Genomic DNA, 24,015 nt, shown 5'->3' on the forward strand with positions numbered 1-24,015 from the left:
ATTGCTAGATAAGACACTATACACTGGAGTGGCCAAAGCCTGCAGGCTAGAATATAAATAGATGTTTTACCAGTAAAAAACTTAAATTGTAAGTTTCAGTTAAGTTTATTTTCCAGAAAAGGATTTATTAGTCTTCTACTTTGAACTCAAAAACATACAATATGTATACATGATATATCATATAAATAAAATCTAGTATGTACAAGTCACATCAAAATATGTGTAGTGTTTAGTTGCGTAAACTATTAGTTAAATATTCATATTAATACATCGACTCTGTAATTGTATAAGATATCTTGGTTTTCCCAGAGGTGATCTTATCTGTTTTTGAAACTATTTTTTTTTTAAGTTTGATAAAGAGAAGATATTATGACAGTTTCACGTTCACGGCATACCATACCATGATATTTTACGAGTATTGCAGAATTATCAAGAGCGAAGAACATTGGTGTGTTCTACTGTAGTTTTGAAATATTTTAAAATGACATTCAACTAGAAATATCTTCAATACAAGATGGCATTCTTTTGTTAAGGTAACGTCATGAAGAGTATATAACGGATTCCCTCGCTATTTTGACGCACAGACTTTTTCTATTAACGTTTTTACTAATTAAAACCATGAAAATGATCTATAGTCGGGTAAGCTTATTTACATGTACATTTGTATGTCATTTTTTTCTTACAAAAGTACTATACGTTTGAAAATAATCTAATTTCAAATGTCCCAACGCTTGTCCGAGAATCATCCAAACTGAACCATTGGCCGCAGAACAAGAACGAAATCTAATGGCACCGGTGGAGTAAAATAACCTTGTTTAGGGCACTTGCACTAAAAAGTACGCCAATATTATATGTAGTCTACTAAAATTAACAGTGTTCCAAGTTGTTTCTTAATTCAGAGCTTCTAATTTTGAACAAGGACGATCTTACAGTTAAAAAATAAATAATCGGTGTGTCTTATTAGTAGGAAACGAGAACGTGACCGTGTAAAATGAAGAAATGTGACATTTTGTAAGTTACTAGGTAAATTACGGTAGCTGTCAACTCTCCCGCCATCATCGAGAGAGTGACTATTACAACGCGACAGAATATAGTCCTTCGTAGAAAGTCAAAATACTCACTTATTCCTTGTGTTTTCGGTAGTTTCGTATATCTATGGACATCTACAATAATATATAGCTTTATCTTTTCAATAAACAAACAACAACTGCATCAAATAGATATTTGTTAAGATAACATTCATACGGAGGAATATATCGGTGTTCACCTACATGTATGTGACGTCATCAGGGCTAGTTACCCGAGTCTCAGCGAATGGTATTATGCATACGGAATACACATACAACACACATGTATGTGTGTGTTAGGTAGTAAACGGTGAATGTAAACGTTCTCTTCGAGACCATATTATTTTAGTTGTTCAGCTCAAATTGTCATCATGAACTTCGAAATACCACCAGGATTGACGGATCTTCTGCAAGATTTTACTGTTTCTGTACTAAAAGAACGACCCCCGGATCTTGTCCAGTTTGCAGCAGATTATTTCGTGAAATTAAACAGCCAGAAGAACATTGGGAAGGATGATGAAGACGACTCTGGAGGACGCGGAGTACGGTTTGCTGGTGCTAGCCCTCCCCCGGGAGAGCCTATGGATGAAGACGACGACGATGATGACGAGCCTATGGGTAAATTTTGTGTATTACAAATGTTGATTTGTAGCCAAGCCGGTAGGCTTAGCGCCCTTATGCAGTATTTGGTCCCGACAACAATATAAGCCCTAATTAGACATAGATTCTTTGGATTCGAATTGAAGAATTTGGCGAATGCATGTGTAAATATATTTATGTTTAACATTTGTACTCAATCATTGTATACATACATGTGTTGACATACATACCAGTCTAGGTTACATAGGCAATAGGGCCTAACGTGCAGTGTTCATGCTGGCATAGCAGCAAGTTGTGAATGCTAATGATCTCAGTTTTAACTGTGTTACTCGATACATAAATACATGTATGGTTTTCATGACGTTTGGGAGTAAACAATGTATTATAGATCACCTGTACATGTGTAGTAAAACACTAAAACAGTCCGTGTCCCCCCCCCCCCCCCCCCCCCCCCCGAAAATATTGCAGCTAGAAAAAGCTAGCCCAAGTTTCCTCTGGCCCTGACACCATGTCTGGTAATGGTGTCAGGGCCGGAGGAAACTCTGGGTTTTAGAAAGCTTGAGTGATCGACTGACAAAAAAAATAAGCACGAAACTTGTTGAAAAAAATTATAATGCAACTCGAATTTAAGCCTTTAAATATAAGTGTTATTTTTATAACCATCATTAGATGTTGGGCAATTTTTTTTTTTAGTGAATTTTTATAATTTGTTAATTAATGGGAGTTTAACAAAATTTTGCACACTGTATTGAAAGATATTGGTTTGAAGTTCAAATTCCTTTTTTTCCAATATTTTCATATTTGCTATTGCCTTTTCCTAGTGAAATCAAAAGTTATTTACAACATGAACTTTCTGCAACACCAATTTGACATTCAGTGTTCGAAAGTAAAGATGGTCCGAGGCTATAGAAAACCTGGTCGGTCTATGTAAAATTTCAAAGTGTTGGCCCCATTGGCTATGAAAAGTTTGAACCCTGACATACATTACAATTCATGAAAACAACATTCCATTATTTTCTGACAAATGATCATATGAAATCAGAGCTTACAATAGAGTTTATTTTACCCATATATATATAACAGTGTGTAATTACTGGATGATGCAAGCATTAGCATGACAGTAATGCTACTTTCAACAATGTTTTAAAAAATTCAATTGGTCTATCGAAAAATGACTTGGGCTATGGGATTTGAATTTTCTGTAGACATATTGTCTAAGGAATTTTCATATATAATTTCATACACTGGACATTACTGGTAACTTAAACTTAGATGCATGGCCTTGCACTTCGCCAGTCACTTCAAACCAAAAACAATGGCTTTTGGTTTTGTTTAGAACGTATATCCAGGACAGGAGATAAATATAGCACAAAATATAAACTGATCAATCAGAGGCAAGCTTAAAATTATTAATTCAACACTTGTTTCGCTATTCAATTGTTCATTCAATTCACTCACTAATGTTTACTGTCGAACAGGCATATAAATATGATATAAATAGAGACACACTCTGATTGACTGAAAAAGTATGTGGTAAATAATGCATTGCGGTCAAATAAATTTGACCTCTTACTGACTTCTGTCAGTCTTCATTTTCATTACGTAGTGTATAATGATGGTTTGCAGGGTTGACACTAATTCTGTTGCCTTTACACTTACAGCCCACTGGGCTGTCAGGATTCGAAATGAGGCAGTCTAGATCTGGACTGTATTTTTCATCCAGCCAAATGTGTACCACCGCTAGGGTCCCTTGAACCCCCAACCCTACCCAAGGGAAAGAATTGAATTGGGGGTAGGGGTGGGGGGTCCCTTGAACCCCCAACCCTCGCCCAGGGAAAGAATTGAATTCTAGATGCAGTTTCCTGCACTCTGATTCATTCTGTGCATAAAATGTTAGATTTTTCACCATGGAGTTTTCTAAAAAGTTTTGGAAAATGAAGAAAACTTCAGCAAAGCATCATTCATTTTGCTGGAATTGTTGGCAGCCCTGGTCTGGATTTTCTGGCAGTCTGACCAGATTTAAGTCAAAATATTATTTTTTGATTGAAATCCGGACATTTTTGCCAGCTATTCGGATCCCTTGTCAATCTTTTAGAAAATTGCCAATAACTATAAAATCTGAATCATACAGTGCTTCTATCTACTTGTGAGGCACCTCCCTTTGATCTTTTAGTAACGTTTTGACCACAATGACAACATAGCATGCAGGGTCAAAAAGCCAATCTGCTCTTTCCTTGATTAACATTCTTCTTCTTCAAAATGGCATGTTGACTCAGAGAAACACATGAAAGAGAATGACATTCTGGCCCTGATGGAAAAATGCATTTCCATGGTTGTTTTTCGATGGTCAAGTAATCAATGATGACCTAAATAAATAGGTATTCACCTCTGATAAAAGACCTGATCGTTCAAGTCTGAGTGACTTTATGACAAGATACGTACAACACTTAATAAGGAAACAGGGCACAACAACGTTAACAGCATACTGTAAAAGTGGATATTTTCGCGGAGATTTACTGATAGCGAAATAAGCGAAAATTTCCACACGCGAATATTTCCACTTTTACAGTATATCACAAAGATGAGATGGAATGTTATTTTAAAATAAACTAAAGAAAATTTGAATTCCGTTATTTATTCCTAACTTAAATTAATAACAAAACAGAATATTGTTATTTTGAATACAAGAAATGCTGTACATTTCTAGTATGTTATAAACTTGTAAGTTACCAGCTGGCACCTCACTTCTTTCATTGGCAACTGCCTTTTTCGATGTAGGAGTCACCGAGGCGCCTGGAGGAAAATGTGGCTTTTTGAGCCCTATAAAATATGATGAAGCCAGGTTACATAGGAAATAATCATAAATATTTTATACTGTAAATGATATTTTGATCATGATAAAATGTAGAAGGATAGAATGCTCTTTTTGTTGACATGTGCAAATATGTTATTAGTTTAATATGACAACATATCATGTTTATCTTAATATAACATTTATTATTATATTTGTTTGTGTACACAAGGTGTTGATGTTTCTGTGTCAAGGGAGTTATGTACGCTCCATTGAATCTACTATCTAGTTCATCTAGTTCACACTTGAAGGCTGTTGTACTGCATTTTAATTTATAAAGTAAGCTAATAATGTTCAAAGAGTTAACAAACGCATGTGGTAGTGTTTTTAGACAGAGTATCAGTTTAATTACTTGATTATTCAATTCAATTTTTAGTATATATACTATTTCATTTAAAAATCAATTATCTCCTTCAAATGCTAAAGCTCCGAATTAAGTGTTGTTTTCTTATATACTGGAATACTAATTTAAGTTTTTACATTGTGCAAGACTATTCTATTGGTTATGGATCTGGAGATATAGGGCAGTTTCACCTTAAAAGCAAATGGAGGTAATTAATAACCTTGCAGGTATACATTGATGTTGATATTGTCAAATAGTCTGATAAAATAAATATACCGGTATATTGGACTCGGGAAATAGAAAGATGAAGCATGCAACACCTGCAGTAGATTGAACAGTACAATGATACACAAAGAAGATTGATTACAGTAAACCTTCGGTCAGATCAAACGAAATCAAATGAATATTGTTGGACTTGTTGATATACTTTACAAAATTACACTATCGAAAATGAACCAGAGTTTAAGCAATCTTAATCTAGGCAAAATTCACAAACATGTGTTCAATATATAAAAGATTTATTTGATTCTACATATATACAAGTTTCACAATTAATATTTGTCCCTAAACAGTTTGACTTTTCATTTGTGTATTAGAAGGGGTTGTGTTACTATGTCTGAAAAGTTTGTAATTTAATATGTTTTTAAATATAAAACATACCTGGTAAAGTGATTTAGAGTTTGCATGTATAGCTTACTGCATTATGGAATCGCTAAGTTAAATTAGGTAAGAAAAGAAGGTTTGCATGCTTTTAAAATGACTAGCGTGAATGTATACATATCTAGCTGGCGTATTTCACCCCTACATATACAGCATGCCCCATCAATTTTTCTTATCAGGGGTAAAGTGTACCCCTCTACAGAAAATTTCAGGGGTACAGGCTGAAATCAACGGGTACAGGCAAAAATGCATAAATAAATAGTTGAAATGTTCCGTGAGCGCCATGTCTGCTTAAAGCTATTTAGTATACCCCTCCACCCCCCCCCCCCCCCCCCTAAAACTTTAAGTTATCTTTTTGATTGAATTTATGAAAGTACTTACTCAATACTTGATGTAGCCATGTTAACTTTAGCATAAACGGGAATGATGTCACGCTGTACGATCGTAACATATGATTGCGAAAGATTGCGACCTAGATGAGATGCAGCGTAACATTATTCAGGTTAGGAAATAACAGAGATATGTGGATCGCCATATATCAGCCAATTGAAATGCAGGATTCGCCGGAACCGGAAGCAATTGTGGCTGATAAAACATTGCGAGAATGATCGAAAACAATTCATAATGTGTTGTACGTATACTGTATCTTATCGTACTTTCTTCTGTCGACTGTTTATAATTTAAGTTTTTATACCCGATATTACGTGCGTGCATTGTACCCCTGTTATCAAAACTTTGTACGTGCATACTAATTTTGATGCGTGAATCACGTACAGTTGTACGTGATGGGGCATGCTGATTGATATAGTTACACGTAACTCATTGGCACACCTGTGGATATTGTTTTGACTGGACAGAGATCTATGCTAATCAATAAATCATATGTCCTTCACCTTGACCTGCCTTTTGGTCAAACCCTTTTAGCTCTGGCACATGTATTGCTAGATGATTGGGTAACACCTGTTATTTAGAAATGAAGGATTGCCGGGGTGGAATTAATTTTTAGCTCACCTGGACCAAAGGTCCGGTGAGCTAATATGCCATGGCGCGGCGTCCATCGTCCGTCAACATTTGCATTAAATCACTACTAGTCATGAAATACTTAGTGGATTTTAACCAAATTTGGTCGGAAAAATCCTTTGGGGAAGGGGAACACCTTTAAATCCCTATAGCTATTAGTCATAAAGTTATGAATGAATGTGAATCCAATTTAGTCAGAAACATCCTTGGGGAAGGGGAACAGATTTTGCATATGGTAACTCTGATCCCCTAGGGGCCAAAGGGGCGGGGCCCAATAGGGGAAATATATTTAGAGGTAATTCCTTCAAGTCGCTACTAGTCATAAAGTTATTGATGTATTTTAGCCCAAATTGGTCAGAAATCATCCTTGGGGTAATTGGGGAATAGACTTTGCATAAACGGTGACTCTGATGCCCAATTAAGGGGCCAGTGAAATGGGGCCCAATAGAGGAAATAGAGGTTATTCCTTTAAATCGCTACTAGTAAATAAAAAGTCCTGCAACGATTTGAACCAAGTTTGGTCAGAAAGATCCTAGGAGGAAGGGGAATAGATTTTTGCATAAATGATAACTCTAACCCCTAATTATAAGGGGCCAGAGAAACGGGGCCCAATAGATCTAGAGGAAATAGAGGTTATTCCTTTAAATCACTACTTGTCATAAAGTTACGAATGGATTTGAATTCTATAGCGGCTTTTGCCTCTGTTCCACTCAGAATATGTTGTGGTTCGTCATCATCATCGTCAGTGTTAAGGTCCTTTTTACTGTCGTCAAAACTTGTAACGGAGTCAATGATGTCGCTTTCTGTCTGCACTTCAGTAATTTCTGTCTGTTTATCCGCGTCAACAAATTGTGAATGGCCGAGACTCAGAAATAAACAACACATACACAATGTGAGTAGAATTCATAACTTGTTTTATTACAAAACAAACATTCCTCTTGTCTATATCGATCACGATTCGATCAGCGAATAGAATCACTGAAGCGTAACTTCACCTGTGCTTGAAAGGAGAAGTACCAGTATCTAAAAATAGAACACTAAAGAGTTCCACGGCGATAAAAACATGGCGGTGAAATCGAGGGAAATATACAGTGATTCGGCACAGTTGTTCTTGAAAGCATATGGCGGATGGTGATATGCGAGGGTGGCGGACTTAACGGGGGAATTAAAGAGTGCAAAAATCTGTCCTAGGGGACAAGGTGGCGGTATCCGAGGGTGGCGGTATTATCGAGTGGCGATAGGTCGAGGGATTACTGTATTTTTGTTTTGGTTCTTTTTTTTTTAGCTAAGATATATTCACGAAATAATCGCCATTTATCTTTAGATTTTGTGAAAATTTACTTGAATATTTATATGTCAGCCTCCAATATTTGTATATATTTTGCTTTGTACAAAATCCATATTGCCGGTATTATAGAATTGATTAATCTCTTACAAAAAGGAAGCTAAAGGACAATATTGATATTCTTGTCACTAACGAGGAAGAAAGTAATAATGATTCTACGACATTGGGGTTACATCAAGAAGTCATTGATTTACCGATACTGCTGTATATAATGTCTACACGACAGACAAACAGAATTATGATATCGTTGATGTTCGTGGTACAGGTATTATGTTAACAAAAGTAAAAAAGATATCGTTGCAATTAATACTTGTATAATATATTCAAGATCTGCAGGTTTATCATGATCACACAAAACAACTCTGTGATTTCTTCCTCTATATTACACAGCATAACCCTCTTGGCTGCATAAAAAGCTATCGTGTACATTTGTGTAAGTAGATCGGACACTTTGCTGAGTAGAGACTTATGTTGGGTCTGTGTACACAGTACACTGTAGCTAGTTTACTGTATAAAATTTGTTCTCAATTACGGAGGTTGTGATATGAAGATTTATGATAAATTGATGTGTTTGAAAATGTTGGAAAAGTTACATTGATTTCAACAGATATAACTTTGGAAGGTGATCGAGAAAATTCCCCTTTGGTTTGAGGAAGATACTGTTTGACATAACAATATTATCATGGCAATATTTTGTTATGAAATTAAAAGGTCAAGTGAAGGGTATATATACAGAAAACAGGTGTGAAAAGGCTCTCAAGTGAGCTGTACCTTCAAATGGTGAATTTGGTAAATCGTAAAAGATATATGGTAGTACTATAAACTCTAAATGTGAAAACTGCATTGTACAGCTATTTTGTCCTTCTTGGACATATCAGTGAGGCTATATATGCCAGTACGACAGAAGTGTGTTTATATTACAAGTCGAGAAGAAGGAAAGTTGAGAAATCAAAATGGCTGAAACAAGTGTTGAAATTATTAACCCCATAATGTAATTAATTTCTTAATTGTCTAGTCTGAGGGTTATGATAATGACATATGGCTAGCCAATAGACATCTTGGGAATGATTGGGTAATGTTTATATATAAGTCTGAGGGTTACGACATATTGATGTATTCAATAGACACCTTGGGTAGATGGCGTACGTATTACTCTTTAGTTTCTTCATAAAATAATAATACTTTATACTGGTTTTGGGAATTGGATGGCAAAGCTGTATTTATATAATCAATCATTAGTTTTATGCCAGATACTTATTATCAATACAATATATATGTATGTGTAATTTCTTTGCCCAGTACTAATGGTAGCTATACTATACTACAATACAAAAGGCAAATCATGTTTGCTCTTTTCAGTATGATATATATATCTTGTCCCTCAGGTTAAAATTGACCAATTCAATCTCTTTGAAAATTTGTAGGCTTTGATTTATAAGCAATATGAAGATGTGTTTTCCTGAAAATCTCTGCATTTTGATTCAGCATTTTTAGATCACCATCATTAGATGATGGGCTTATATTCAAGTCACTGTTCATCCGTAAACAATCCTTAGCTTGTTAGCGCTATTTCTTGAAGAAGCACATGTACACTTGTAAAGGATTTTTTTCTCAAATTTCACTGATATGTTCCCCTTGGTCCCTAATTGAGCTGATCCATTTAAGATTTTTGAATCAATATGCCCAACAGACGTCCATTTTGAATTTTGACTGGTGAAGATTGTTATCATAATTTTTTAGAAAGTACTTCATGGATCTTTCTCAAATTTTCATATACAGGTTCAAATTCACCGTAAGGTGAAGGGATAAAAGAAGGGAAAAGTAGAGAAAAGACCAGTCTTAATATAACCAGTTAAGTTCCTTTGACGGCATATCATTAGATCCCTGATCTCTTGTACTTTGTTGAATTGGGATTATAAGGAAACAAGCTCTTTAATTTGTTTATCTTACTAATTTGATCTGGTCTGGAAATTTTCAGACTTAGTTGAAATGTTCATTTTAATATTTTGGTAGGATTTGTTACTATGACATGTAGTATAATGGTTTCTTTAGAAGCATTTTGATAGGATATCATGCATTTATATATAATTAGATGTAATCTGAACATTTCAACAGATGTCACAACTTTCTAAAAGCATTAGACGCGTACGGCTGTATATAGTTACGGAAGTGAATATATTTCAACTCTACTGCATTGACAAGCTGTACATGCATGTTAGTCTACATATATATGTCACATCTGATACATTATCAGATCAATATTGTATATATATTCTGATTGTATCATGAGCTAAAACCCTAGTAAAAGATTTTTTTCTTTGTGATCTGTATATGTACATAGTGTCAGTATAAGCTCCAATCAAATTTGCAATTTTGAACTTTGACATGACGAAATTAAAAATCAACATAAAAGAAATAATTTATACATTGATGATAGCAGATTGTTTTTAGAAGTATTAATATTTGATTATATAAAAAATCATCAATGCCAAAATTCATTGTTGATTAAATGACTGATTCATGATATAGGTTTATAGTTACATAGTTTAAATGGAAATAAGATATCATATATTGTAGATCTTTAATCAGTCTTACAGCATATTTACCTCATCAGCATTTAAAATGAACCCTGCTGCTGTAAACGCTGAAATGAATTCAACGGAAACCTTTCATTTTCATTTGATAAACAAAACACATTCATATAATGTTATGATATAACCTACTTGTCGGCCTGGCAGCCTGCTACGACCCTATGCCGTGACCAACATATATTGTAATTGACCTCTATTGTTTTCTGATTGAGAGGTGTTGTGCAGGTGTGTAAGTGCTCTCAGGCAGGGGCCATCACCACTGCACGTAAAATAGGGATGACTCTAATAAATTTGTCCAGGTGTCAAATACGGCAGCTTACCTGGGGCTACATACAGCTTATACTAATAATGTAATTAGTTATAGAAATAATTTTTGACAGAAAAAACATCATAATAACCAGGATTCATGTATAGGAATCTTGTAAACTGTCATGGCAGCCAAGGCCGATATGAAGAAAAAAGCCTGAACGATGTAATATATACACAGCATTAACTCCCACTCCATACAAAAAATAGTGCATAAATTACACAGGTTTTTAAGATGTACCTGAAAGGCTAAAATTTGTGGTTATGATATAAGTTCCAATATAACAGAATTACGATAATTTGACGTGATCTTTGATGACTTACTGATGCTTAAGTTTGTGTAAATAGAAATAATTGAACAAAATGATGAACTTTGATGAACAATAACAAAATGATGAACTTTGATAAACAATAACAAAATGATGGACTTTGATAAACAATAACAAAATGATGAACTTTGATGAACAATTTAACCTGGGGCATATATATTGACATATGTCTTTTGTAACTTCTGTTATCCCATTGTTTTATTAAATGCAATTAAATTGGTAATAAACAGAATTGAGCGTCTGCAGTATGCCATTGTCAGGTTTATTGGTAGTGCATACTTATAGCCATTGGTAACTTTGCATCATTAAAATACCTTACTAGATCAGACTCTAGTGAACATGTAGCTAGAGTAATAGTATATCAATTCAGAATTGGTCATATAATCTTCAACATCAACAGATTGTGTATTGAACAATTGTTCAACTCGTGTTTAGACTGGGTCACATGAGTGCTTAGTATAGATCAAAAACTGGAAATCAAATTTAATAATGTGTCTGACTGGGGATGCAACAATTGCCCTTGGACATTACTCCCAAGTGGCCATGATGGTGTCTTGGTAAAGAGTTGGTGTATCTAGTAGTGTTCAGATCGTTTCCAGTTTGCAAGGTGATTGGAAGTTGAACCGGAGGGCTACTGGGCTGTCTCTGTGTTGTCTAATGTGGCATGGATGTTCAAAGAAACAGAATCTAATCTTCCCCAGTCTTTTTGTAATTTGGAAATCAAATTGATTTTATTTTTTAACAGGAGAAACATTTCAGTACTCCGATGCATTGATTTTCTAGATGGCAGTACATTTTTTATATATATATATCTGAATCAGCAGATTTTATCGTGCCAGTAATGTGAAATTTGTTTGGTTAATTACATTGTATATACAATGTGTATAATATATCTATACATTTTCCCAATTTCTTGAAAAAATCTCTTTTCTGAATTAGCTCCCAAAAGTCCACTGTATCTCTCTCGTTTTGATGTTTTCTATTGAAGCAGATGCTGAGGCTGATTCATTACCATTATTGTCCATATCAGTTAATTTATGTACATGTGTAATGGTCGGCTGGCAACTGAGGAAACTTGGCACGATATTCTGATTGTAATTATAGTTCTTACATTGAACAGAGAAGGTCAAAAATTCTCCATTACCAAATGAGGGGATGTTTGGAGGAACAAGCTTATTGTGGCTATATAGGATTGTCATTCGGAAGCCTGTTATCGGAGTCAGTGTCACGGAGATCCACATTCTTGTAGGAGATGTTTTAAAGCTGGGATTAGGTCTCCTCAGAAGCAATCCTTTTCTGGTGATAATGATACAGTACCATAGTAAAGTATTCCGAATTTCTACAATGCCAGTAGATTTAGAATTGTGGCTTGTTGGCTAGCACTGGCTGTTGATGTGAGGACCACTGTGAGCGGGGAGCTGCAAGACGATTATTGAACACATTTCGACCAACCGATATTTCAGTTATTTATTAAGCACACTGTTGAGCTTACTTGACCTTCTTTTTTCTGGGATAAAACCAGCATTTGGTGCCATGTGAGACAGCCCTGTTGTGATAATTGACCTTGTAATGACTAATTGATACAAACATGTTTTGAGTGACATACAATGTGCGGTACGTGTTAACATTTAAGTGTTGAAAAATGAATTGAGGAAATGCAGCTTTGTTAAAGTTGTACAGATGGAACACTCTAAGGAAAGACGAAGAGCTGTGTCGAGTGGGAGCCATTCAGGTTGGTAAAGGTTTCCAGTCGGAAATGTAGATTTACACCAGATTTGGTATTGGTAAAGCTTCAGGCTGGGAATCATTGATTCCTGCTGACTCCTGCGTTGATCAGGGTCTGTGTGTACACATGTGCTGCTGTGCTTGCAGAGTTTTCAGCTAAAGCACACAAATTTCCAACATGCCATATATATATATATGGATAGTCCCATTGATATCCGGTCAGACTAACGTTTGACTGAATAAGATATGTCTTTCTGGAGATATATATATAGAATGTGAATGATACGGATTTGTCACAGATAGATATTGTCACTTTAATGACAATGCTACCTATTTTTCTATTATAAAATGTCTATAATACACATTCTGATTCAGAGTGCTGAGATATATCGACTAAATCAGTTCCTTAAGAAGTGTGCTACGGTTTTATATCAGAAAGGTAACAGCTCGTGAAGCAATCTTAATCTCTATTGGAACATTTAGCTGTGAATGCCAAGAAAAAAGCTTTCAGCAGCACTAGCCATGAAATGTGTACATTGGACATGTGATCATCGGCTTCTCAATAGGTGGTTCCTTGTCTCCTTAAGAGGAAACAGGAGGAGGAGGAAGCTCGTAAAACAAGATTGGCACCATTAATTTCACCACTACAGAGATGTATTTTGTAAAAGATGGCTCAAGTATCGTTAGAAAGTGAGATGTCATACATTAACTGCTGGTATTAAATACTTCTGTTTTTGGCATTTCTTTTTTTTTCTTTTTGTCCCATGATGATAACATTTAACACCATGTGAAATACTGATATAAGATATGAGGTCATGTCCACTTGTTCCTTTTGAAACATTATCCATTAGGGAGGTAATTCTGTCAAATTGAAGAATTTGAAAATATTTATAGTTTATGTATGAATCTATTTCTTGTTCTGTATATAATTCTACCAAGATTGCAGACAAATTAAATAACACACATTAATGCAATAAGATTATAAAATGTCTTATAAATAATTATTGCTTAAATTTATTAATTTTGTGTGGCATTTTGTTGAAATTTTATGTCCTGCCATGAAGTGGTCTGTAGTTATAAAGTATGTCCTTTCATTGTTGGTCCATCCATCTGTTTATTGAATTTGAAGTTTTTGCAAAATTGTTTCTTTCTTTCATTCAATAATGGTGATGGGATGCTGGTATTTTATATGAACATTCTGTAAGGTTTTAACATCAATACTATGTAGTTCAAAAAATGAAGGGCAATGCCCTTCTTCTGAATAATTTCATAAAGCATGCAATATACATATGGACACCTGCAGTGTACAGTCTATGTTTGATATACATGTATATATAAAAATGAAAAGTAATGTTTTATTTCAGTTTTATACTGGGGACACTTATCAGTTGCAATTGAATGCATCTCAGATTCTCTGACTTATTTGGATAACACAACATTCACTCTGTTCCCATACTTCGTGATCATAGCACCCACAAATATCAAAATACAGGTTATGTCAAATAACAGCTTTATTTGTGGACATTTGACTTTGTGGATTAAGGCTTCCCACCAAATGAATGAAAATTAAAAAAAAACAACCATAAAAATATGATTTTAAAGTATACATACATTTAAAGAGCCAATCTCCTAATCTAATAAAGATTGACATATAGGGGGTAACTGAAAAAATGTATCGGGCGTCAAAATTATTGCAAATAATACTAGTACTGCATAAATGTACAGCTGTATAATGTTATTGTGATGAATTGTGACAGCCTTTTATATTCCTTGATCTCTACTGTATATTTATATACAAGTATATACACAACTTAGTACATTGGCCGCAGTACTAGTCAGCTGGTTAACGTACTGATCAATTTTCTTGACATATGCATGCTATAACATTCTGGCCGTCAGAAGTATTATGGCCTGCTCCTGAGGAAATGACAATAAGATATTTGGACTGTGTATATAGGTAACACCAGGTAGGTAATAACACAATTAGCGACGAGCACCGATTTGATATGGCCCTCTAACGCAGTGATAGGGAGGTACCAATTGTATACCTAGCATGGCCCGACTGACTGGCCCCTTCAGCTCTTGTTCTGGATTCTAATTGTCTTTCTGGTGTATTTTCTGAATATAATGTTTCAAGATTTCTAAATTAAAATGGTGATTATATTACGATAAAATATAACAATTGATGTCAAGGTTGTTTAATCGTGTACTTAATCTACCCCCAGTACAATCGACTGTACTTGTATGGATCGTTATATCCACCTCACTGGACATAGATGTACACACTCGAGCCTTTTAGGGAATTGCGAACTATACCCTGTGGTCGGATCTTCATTATAAACATATTAACATATATACATGTTAATAAACTCAACGTTCTACATGTGTATGCCAAAATATAACATTAATTCCTATTTATGTTGTCTGCTAATGCTAACATATAGACATTAAAAAACATTTTGTAAAAGCTTATGCATATAAAACATGTATTTAAACCAGAAATATAATAAGTAAATATTTATTGCTACCAATTTTGAAATATTTAAATGTGTCTTTGATTTGCCTAAGGTGCATGTATGTAGCAGGTTATTTTTGAAAAAATCAAGACAGTGGAAGGACTGTTTGCTTGTTTGATAACAGAACAGAGAAAATTCTTCAATGTCTGATCGTTTTTGGCATAACCATATGCTGATGCATGGTGGAGAAAATATAGAGAAAAATCGTTATGTTTGGCCGTCTTAAAGTAAATATACAAATGTACCTGTCACTTTCAAGATCTTCAAAAAGATGTTATCGCTACCTCTGTAGAATAAAGGATCTTGGTGTGACATTGATTCGGATAAACTGGGCTCAGGGTTAGCTCAAGGGGAATTGCCAGTATTACACAACAGTACACGGAGCTATGTTTCTGTATCTGATTTGGCAAACCCACATGGATACAATAGGAAGCCCCTATCTCGATTGTGTTGTAGAAATGATAGCATCTATATACACTGGCAAGTCCCTATGTTTGTGTCACACTTTTATGACGTCACATATCATCCGTTCTTAAAAGAAGAATTATAAATTGCTGAAAGTTATGCATAAACATGTGTGTTAATGAAGTTTTTCCAAGCAGGTTCAAATAGTGTGTGTAGATTTAGATACCTGCATGGGTATCTCAAAAGCAAATTCAAGTATTGTCCATATTTGGGTATAAGGGGTCAAACATTTTTTTTACTGCAGTGTACATGCATAAAAATCATGATTAAATTGTTTTTCTTTTTTTTTTTGGTCTGAGTTTCTGAAACATTTCTGGCAAAAGCGCTTTAGTGCTTGAGTATATAGTATATTTATGTTCACTGTATGTGACTATTACAAATAGCATAAAACTTCAGGCAGTTTGTAAAATTTATTTAGTCATGTGTTATGAAAATATTAAAGAATACTCTATATATATTGTTGTCATACTAGATGATAATCAATTATAATCAAAATTATCTCAACACTTAGATATATTAGTCTTAATATTTCTTGATTTTTACAATTGTTTCTTTCCATTGCAGAGCCCCCAACAAACAGATTCCAGAGAAGACAATCAGGTAATTAGCCATGGTCGTTTAACACTGATGTACTGTATTTAACCACGAATAAGCCTCCATACTTTATTGTTGCAGAATCACCAGTTTTAAATTAGTAGGTTAAAATTAAAATGGTTCACAAATGTGTCCTCCCCAATCTTAAATATGTAAAAAAAATCTTTTACAGCAGAGGATGGGGCTTATTTGAGGATAAATACGGTAAATACAGACCAGAGAAATTTGTACTCACAAAAGTTTTATTCAACCTGAAATAATGTTATTAAATATATGTTTATTACTACTTTGTGTATTACTATTCACCTTGAAAAGATAGATCTTACAACAAGGGAATGAATGTGTTAAGGCTGAGGACAAATTGTGTGGAAAAAAATCAAATGTTCTTATTTAATTATATATATATAAAGGAGAAATGATTGTGCAGAATGGATGATCAGAATTGATTAAATGGTCCTTGGAATAAACCCATTTATTCCACTTGAGTATTATCGTGTCATAATATGACTGTGCTTTAATCCTGACTTAATTAGAGTACTAACAACAGTAAGTAGTTGTAAGTAGTTCAGGTAAGGCTGGTGAAATAGTCAGCTGTCAGCCAGGAAAAATATGTTATTAGTCATGCAGTCCAGATCCTCTACTAGTGAAACTGGAGGGGACTATAGGTTTTCTCTCCGTCCTCTCGTACCCCTCTCGTACGGACGTATGTACGTAACACCAAAGTTTGTAGGGCTTCATTCTTGAGGCAATTTTATCAAACTTCACTCAATCTTAAAGGATTGTAATATCTTGGGGCAAGTTTGAGTTTCATGGTTTTTGGGTCAAGGTCACTGTTACTATTTTTAGTATGGCGAGTATATGTGGGGTCATGTATTGCTTTAGCAATGTCCTGTATGCTGTAGAAGTGTTTCTGTACCGTTGTCGACTATAGTTGACATGTGCTCCCTCTTCCCCATTATGGTTGACATGATTTCAAATTTCTTCTTCCACATGGTCGCGTATATACAATATATAATGTATACACTGTTGACTAATGTCGACAGGCTAAGCTGACGTTATTTAAGAGTTGATTTGTTGAAAACAGCACTTGACAGATGCAATTGTCCATAACAATGACTTATAAAAGGTGTCCAAGTCTTTCGAAACTTCTAACTACTTCCAGTGCGGAATCTGGAAGGAACATTAATTTCAGAAGGATCGAGTTAAAGACTCGAACAAAACCTTGGCTAGATTTGTATCTTTATTATTGAAAACATAAAAAAATGTAACAGTTTTCTTTTTGAAATTCAAGTAACCTGGGTATTGGGAAATTAACCTATCTAATGAAAATCACATCTCATATATATGTTCCATGATGATCTGAAAGAATCCTACAGGTGGGAATTGCTGTTCTGATGACCTGGGGTCAAATATCCATCAACCAATCAAATTTCTGTCCCTGGGTTCCCAACCAAACAATAGAATTCAGAAGTTATATATTCGTCATTATTTGAAAGCTGACTGACAAAGGAAGTCAAAAAGATGAGGCTGATGAATTCGAAGCCATGTTGTATTTTAAAGAATGCTCGTATAATGTGTGGATTAAATTTGATGAAGATTAATTCTGACTATGACATCTTAGTTGCAATGACAATTTTTTTTTAGAAAGATGCTTTTATGGCATTGAAGTGATTGTTACAGAGATGGCAGCCATTTTTGGCGACTTTTTGTTAAAATATTCTTGACGTTAAAAATAAAGATGCCGAGACAGCTATTGGTCAATACTTGCTAAAATACAACAATACCAACAAGTTTCTATATATAGATCTCCATTAAAGGGTGTACTGTACAGAAATTGGAATACGAGATCTGAGCTAATTAGTTTATTAGAAGTCTGCAGACTACAACAACATCATCGATCGCAGCTTCACTATAAGTTCCCATCAACATCAGAAGCACTTAATTGTCAAACAGTTTGGTTGTTATATTGAATTTCAAGCTGCTAATTCCATTTAAAATGATAAACCTAATGAATGTAAGTTTTTTCTGAATAATGAATCAAATGCTCTTGATTGTTCATTTTGATGTACTCTTACACAAATCATAAGTGCATTGAAATTTGCTTCGAATACGATACTTTGGATGTCATTCTAAGGCAAGTACCACCTTATCAGTATTTCAAAGACATTAGTTATGACATAGATGTCATATTATTTCAAAGACATTGAGATATGAAATGGATGTCAGTATTTTAAAGACATGTAGTTATGAAATGGATGTCAGTATTTCCAAGACATTAGTTTTGAAATGGATGTCAGTATTTTAAAGACATTTAGTGATGAAATGGATGTCAGTATTTTAAAGACATTTAGTTATGAAATGGATGTCAGTATTTTAAAGACATTGAGATATGAGATGGATGTCAGTATTTTAAAGACATTTAGTTATGAAATGGATGTCAGTATTTCCAAGACATTAGTTTTGAAATGGATGTCAGTATTTTAAAGACATTTAGTGATGAAATGGATGTCAGTATTTTAAAGACATTAGTTTTGAAATGGATGTCAGTATTTTAAAGACATTTAGTTATGAAATGGATGTCAGTATTTTAAAGACATTTAGTTATGAATTGGATATCTCAGTATTTCAAAGACACTAGTTACGAAACGGATGTCAGTATTTCTTAGACATGTAGTTATGAAATGGATGTCAGTATTTCAAAGACATATATATTATGAAACGGATGTCAGTATTTCAAAGACATATATATTATGAAATGGATGTCAGTATTTTAAAGACATTTGTTATGAAATGGATGTCAGTATTTCGTATTTTAAAGACATGTAGTTATGAAATGGATGTCAGTATTTTAAAGACATTTAGTTATGAAATGGATGTCAGGACATTATTTATGAAATGGATGTCAGTATTTCGTATTTTAAAGACATGTAGTTATGAAATGGATGTCAGTATTTCAAAGACATATGTATTATGAAATGGATGTCAGTATTTCAAAGACATTTGTTATGAAATGGATGTCAGTATTTTAAAGACATTGAGTTAAGAAATGGATGTCAGTATTTCAGAGATATTAGTTATGAAATGGATGTCAGTATTTTAAAGACATTTAGTTATGAAATGGATGTCAGTATTTCAAAGACATTGAGTTATGAAATGGATGTCAGTATTTCAGAGATATTAGTTATGAAATGGATGTCAGTATTTCAAAGACGATGAATTCGAAATAGAAGCTGGCTGGGCAGGACATGTCATTGAGTGCAGTTATTCATCAATATCAAACATTTATGTTCCTGAAATGTCTGACGATCATTGATCTTGATCTCGCATCCCTCTCCTCACCAGTACTGCAAGAACGGCTTCGGTTAATGTTATACCTGTCAATATCAGTGAGATTTGATGTCACTAGAGGGAATTGAAGCCAAGGATATGATAGAATTATCCTCCCACACTAGTGATTGCTTCAACTTTTACAGTTCAAATTTTCTATACATGTATTTTGAAATGTGTTGTACATCTTTCCATGATATATACCTAGGGCATACTTGAAGTCCATATTTAAAAGTCATGCAACTTCTGACTGTCAATTTTATTACACTGATTATTCAAGTCGTTTTCAAAATGACATAGAATGAATTTAAAATTGAAGATACATAAATGTATTTGAAATGCACAAATAATTTATCTATCAAAAATTTGAAAAAAAATAAAAAATGAAAAAAAAATGATTGAAAGTGGTTTCTAGCTTGCTAATTGACATATTACATAATTATTTTTAGTATACATCCTATACATAACCTTTGGATGCTGTTACGCTAAATGACACCTGTTCTGGCATGATACCCTATACTATATAATATGGAATACAGTTTTAAGCTTTAGATGTTGTTGTATAGTAAAGGGTATCATGCTAAAACAGTTGTCATTTAGAGTGAATTATTACATAATGCCTTTGATTTTCTTTAACTATACGCATAAGCTATATTTTAAACTATTGCATGGTCACGTGCGAACTATTGAACACCTGTGAACGTTTCGAATTTAATCCTTCCCTTTCAAGCATCTAAGTCACTCAGATGTCAACACTGCCAGAAGAAAGTCATGACGACTTTTAGTCCTACAGGAAAGTCGAGATTTCAGTGATTCTAAGTGTGTGTTAGTGATTATGTAATGAAACAAGTATATAATGAGCTTCTGTACATGTGCAATAGTCCAGAATATTTGATCATGACCCTTGGTACTTGTAATCGACTGATGTTCTATTGCACTTGGCGTTTGGCCTCGTGCAATAGAACATTGGTTGATTACCAGTACCTCGAGAGTCAAATATTCTGGACTATTGCACAGACACCCATGATATATTTGTATAATATTATACAGTTATAAGCTTTGGATATCATTTTTCTAAATGACAACTGTTCTAGCATGAAAGCCTTAACTTAAATTTGTGATAATATACAGTTATATTGAACTGGTATTTTGTCAGTTGAATAGGCGAAAGAAAAATGCATGGAAATGTGTCTTTCGTGTTTATGTACAACTCACATGCCCCAGGAAGGAATGGTCTTTTTGAAGTTATTTCATCAACGATTTTTTCCTGCCATGTCTACCGCCTATAAAATTGAGTTACTGTTTGGAGTTATACCAATAACACTACTACAATATTCCACAACGGTTCTGGACATCTTATCAATTCTAGATTCTGGACGATCTTATCAATTCTATTTCAACTTTCTTTACAGTCTCTGCAGAAAGATATGACCCTGAGGCAGACTCAGATGAAGGTGAAGATAAGGTCAGTACGCATTCATTAATCGTAGCTGGGTGTAACATGTGACAGTTTACCAACTGGATGGTGGCTATGATGCTTAGTGATAATTATCAGCTCATTCCTTTGTTTAATGGACGCTGTCTGATTAGCTCTTTACGAGTCCGTACACCACCTGGAAGATTTCTGTAAAACATGTAGTTTTAAATTCTTGAAATTAGATTGACAATTTGATATTTAATTCAATCGAGAACATTGAAGTGTAGTTTTCATGAACGTTGAAGTGTAATTGTTGTCTGTAGTTTTATTGCCACGTCTCAAGAAACACTTGATAGATTTGCCCCTTGGGCCCAATTTCTAGTTGTTCTTGTTTAATTTTCAAATCCAGAATACGAAGAATTGATCGTTGGGTATTGATGACTCGTAACAAACATACATCATGTACATGTTTTGACATTTGGTTCAACTTTTACATTTGTGCAATTTTCAATACTGATTTTGATAGATGATCAATGTGACCTTATGATCTTTGATGACCTATTGACCTTTAGACAGGTTTGAGGAGAACATTTTGTGGGGATCCAATTTTGGGTTAAATTTTTTTTTTTTTTTTCATTTGTTTATTTGGAAACCATGGTTTTCACAAATGTGAAATATAGAAAGGAACACCTCTGTACACAATTTTCACTTGTTTATAATAATTTCTAAATTGATGTAGTTAATAAATATAAATGTATTTAAGTACCCGGTATTTTGAACCGTTATCCTGCTATGTTAACATTTGTAAGACATACCATTTCTTTTCCAAAAACCAGCCGAACTACTTTACACTGCTACCTATATTATTATATAATCAGAAAGTATCAAACAGTGTTAAATGTAATAATTTCAGATTGTTTATCCTAAGTCTGACGAGCAGAGGAAGAGATTGAGTGAGGCAGTCCGTCATATCCTCCTCTTCAGATCATTAGATGTTGTAAGTAGCCTTCCTGCAGTAAAATTCAAATTTTCCGTTTTTCCACCTGAAGTTCTCAATTTCGGGGGAAATTATTATATCCTCCTCTCAGATCATTAGATGTTGTAATTAGCCTCCTGCAGTAAGATTCATATTTTCAGTTTTCCCCCCGAAGTTCTCGATTTCACTCAGGTACAATTTATTTGTGCAACAAAAGGTTATGTACAATGCATGATAGTCTAAAGCAAAATACTCTTTATGCAGGTATGTATGGTCTGTATGCAGGTTTGTAGTCTGTGGACATGAGGGGAGATCTTGTGATAGAGAGTCGATAGTGAAAATAGAATTTAAAGACGGCATCCGGGGCACATGTCATAAATCCGACTATAAATATAGATTATAAATCTGTATATTGTCATATATTGCCCATATATGATGCTATGAATTGTACACTTAAACTTCCATCGATGAATTCTCAATCCGACACAATAGCTGTGATATTTTAAATTTTTAAGTGGATACAATATGTATTTCTAATGATGGTGGGCTGTTCAAATCAACATGCTGGTCATTCATCCCCTACATTCCTTGTTTATTTTGCTATTTCTTAAGAGGTGCTAAAAATATTTTTTCAGAAAATTCACACTATAGGTTCCCTAGCTAGTTGTAGTTGTACATTTTCAGACTGATCAGAATAACAAAATGGTTGACTATGACAATTTTGGATTATTACAGTTATAGCTTGTTGGTAATTGTCTCTCTTACCAGCTGGTATTAAATTGATATTTGAAAGTGGATGATGAGCTGGAACATGTATAGGCCTATGTATCTCATAAATTACTATCTCATAATTACCATCTCATAAATTACCATCTCATAAATTACTGAGCTGGGTTTCATGTATCTCATAAAGGAGAAAATGGGGGATATGATCCTGACCATTATTGATGTATACATAATAAAGGTCCATTTTGACTGGCTGACCAAAATAGTTCCACTTTCTTGTTCATCGTGTCTTATTTTAAAATGTTTTAAAAGGATTTTATTTATTTATTTATTTTTTTGTTTTTGTCCTTTTTCAGGAACAGATGCAGGAAGTATTAGATGCCATGTTTGAAAAGAAGGTAAGCTCATTAGATAAATATATTGCAGACATACCGTAAAGCTGGTTATTTTCGCTGCAATGATGTTTTCGCTATTTCAGAGGCCATTGATGGGGTCTCGGAAAATTTGATCCATGAAATAGTTTAAGACATGGGAAATAAAAACCACGAAATAAACTCTGATCAAGACTGTCATCATATCTTACTGTCATTAGCTGCGACGGATTCCCACAAGTAGTTTGTAAAGGTTAACTAAAACATGGGGATCAGTTCATAGGTGGATAAATGTATACAAACACCAAAGTGTAAAACACTTTGTTATTCGACATCGAAAGCAGTATTAATGAAATTTAGAAATCCTATTATAGCCAGATGGTGAAATTTTAAATTGTTATTTGTTTTATATGAAAATCACGAAAATGTTGACCTGCGAAAAAAATAACCAGCTCTACAGTATATATCAGTGTTGTGAAATGAAACTCACTGGTATTTTAAAATTATGTATATATTGAGAACTTCAAAAAAATGATCTAATCATCTAAAGACCTTTGAAGACCATAATGTTGATACCTTGGTATTTATGCCATGTTGAATGTTGATCACAGGCTACCGCTGACGAGATGTTCGACAAGTCTTTCTGTTATTCAGGGTATCACATTGATAAGTCGTTAGGCATGTGTAGTTAATGTTTAATATATAAAGAAAATATTTTATAGCATCTGTTACATCTTCGTCATTTTGTCAACTGAGTCAACGTTTTGGAGTAAAACCTGATGTATT

At 34.1% G+C, this 24,015-nt stretch overlaps 1 protein-coding gene across 5 annotated transcripts in view; it reads left to right on the forward strand.

Moving 5' to 3' along the window:
• Positions 1–1,269: 1,269 nt before the first annotated feature.
• Positions 1,270–24,015, forward strand: part of LOC117330959 (cAMP-dependent protein kinase type II regulatory subunit-like) — a 51,138-nt gene continuing 28,392 nt past the window's right edge. For 3 of the 5 annotated variants that reach the window (XR_004533427.1, XR_004533426.1, XM_033889539.1), the window contains exons 1-5: positions 1,270–1,685; positions 16,383–16,418; positions 21,152–21,204; positions 22,070–22,153; positions 23,215–23,256. Coding sequence is in view for 3 of the 5 variants with exons in the window: in XM_033889539.1 (XP_033745430.1) it covers positions 1,439–1,685; positions 16,383–16,418; positions 21,152–21,204; positions 22,070–22,153; positions 23,215–23,256 (462 nt within the window). In the remaining 2 variants the exon portion in view is untranslated. The remainder of the gene's footprint in view (positions 1,686–16,382; positions 16,419–21,151; positions 21,205–22,069; positions 22,154–23,214; positions 23,257–24,015) is intronic. The other 2 variants (XM_033889540.1, XM_033889541.1) reach the window with 1 other exon arrangement.

The sequence above is a fragment of the Pecten maximus genome, chromosome 7, assembly GCF_902652985.1.
Source record: "Pecten maximus chromosome 7, xPecMax1.1, whole genome shotgun sequence".
In the NCBI taxonomy this organism is placed as follows: domain Eukaryota; kingdom Metazoa; phylum Mollusca; class Bivalvia; order Pectinida; family Pectinidae; genus Pecten; species Pecten maximus.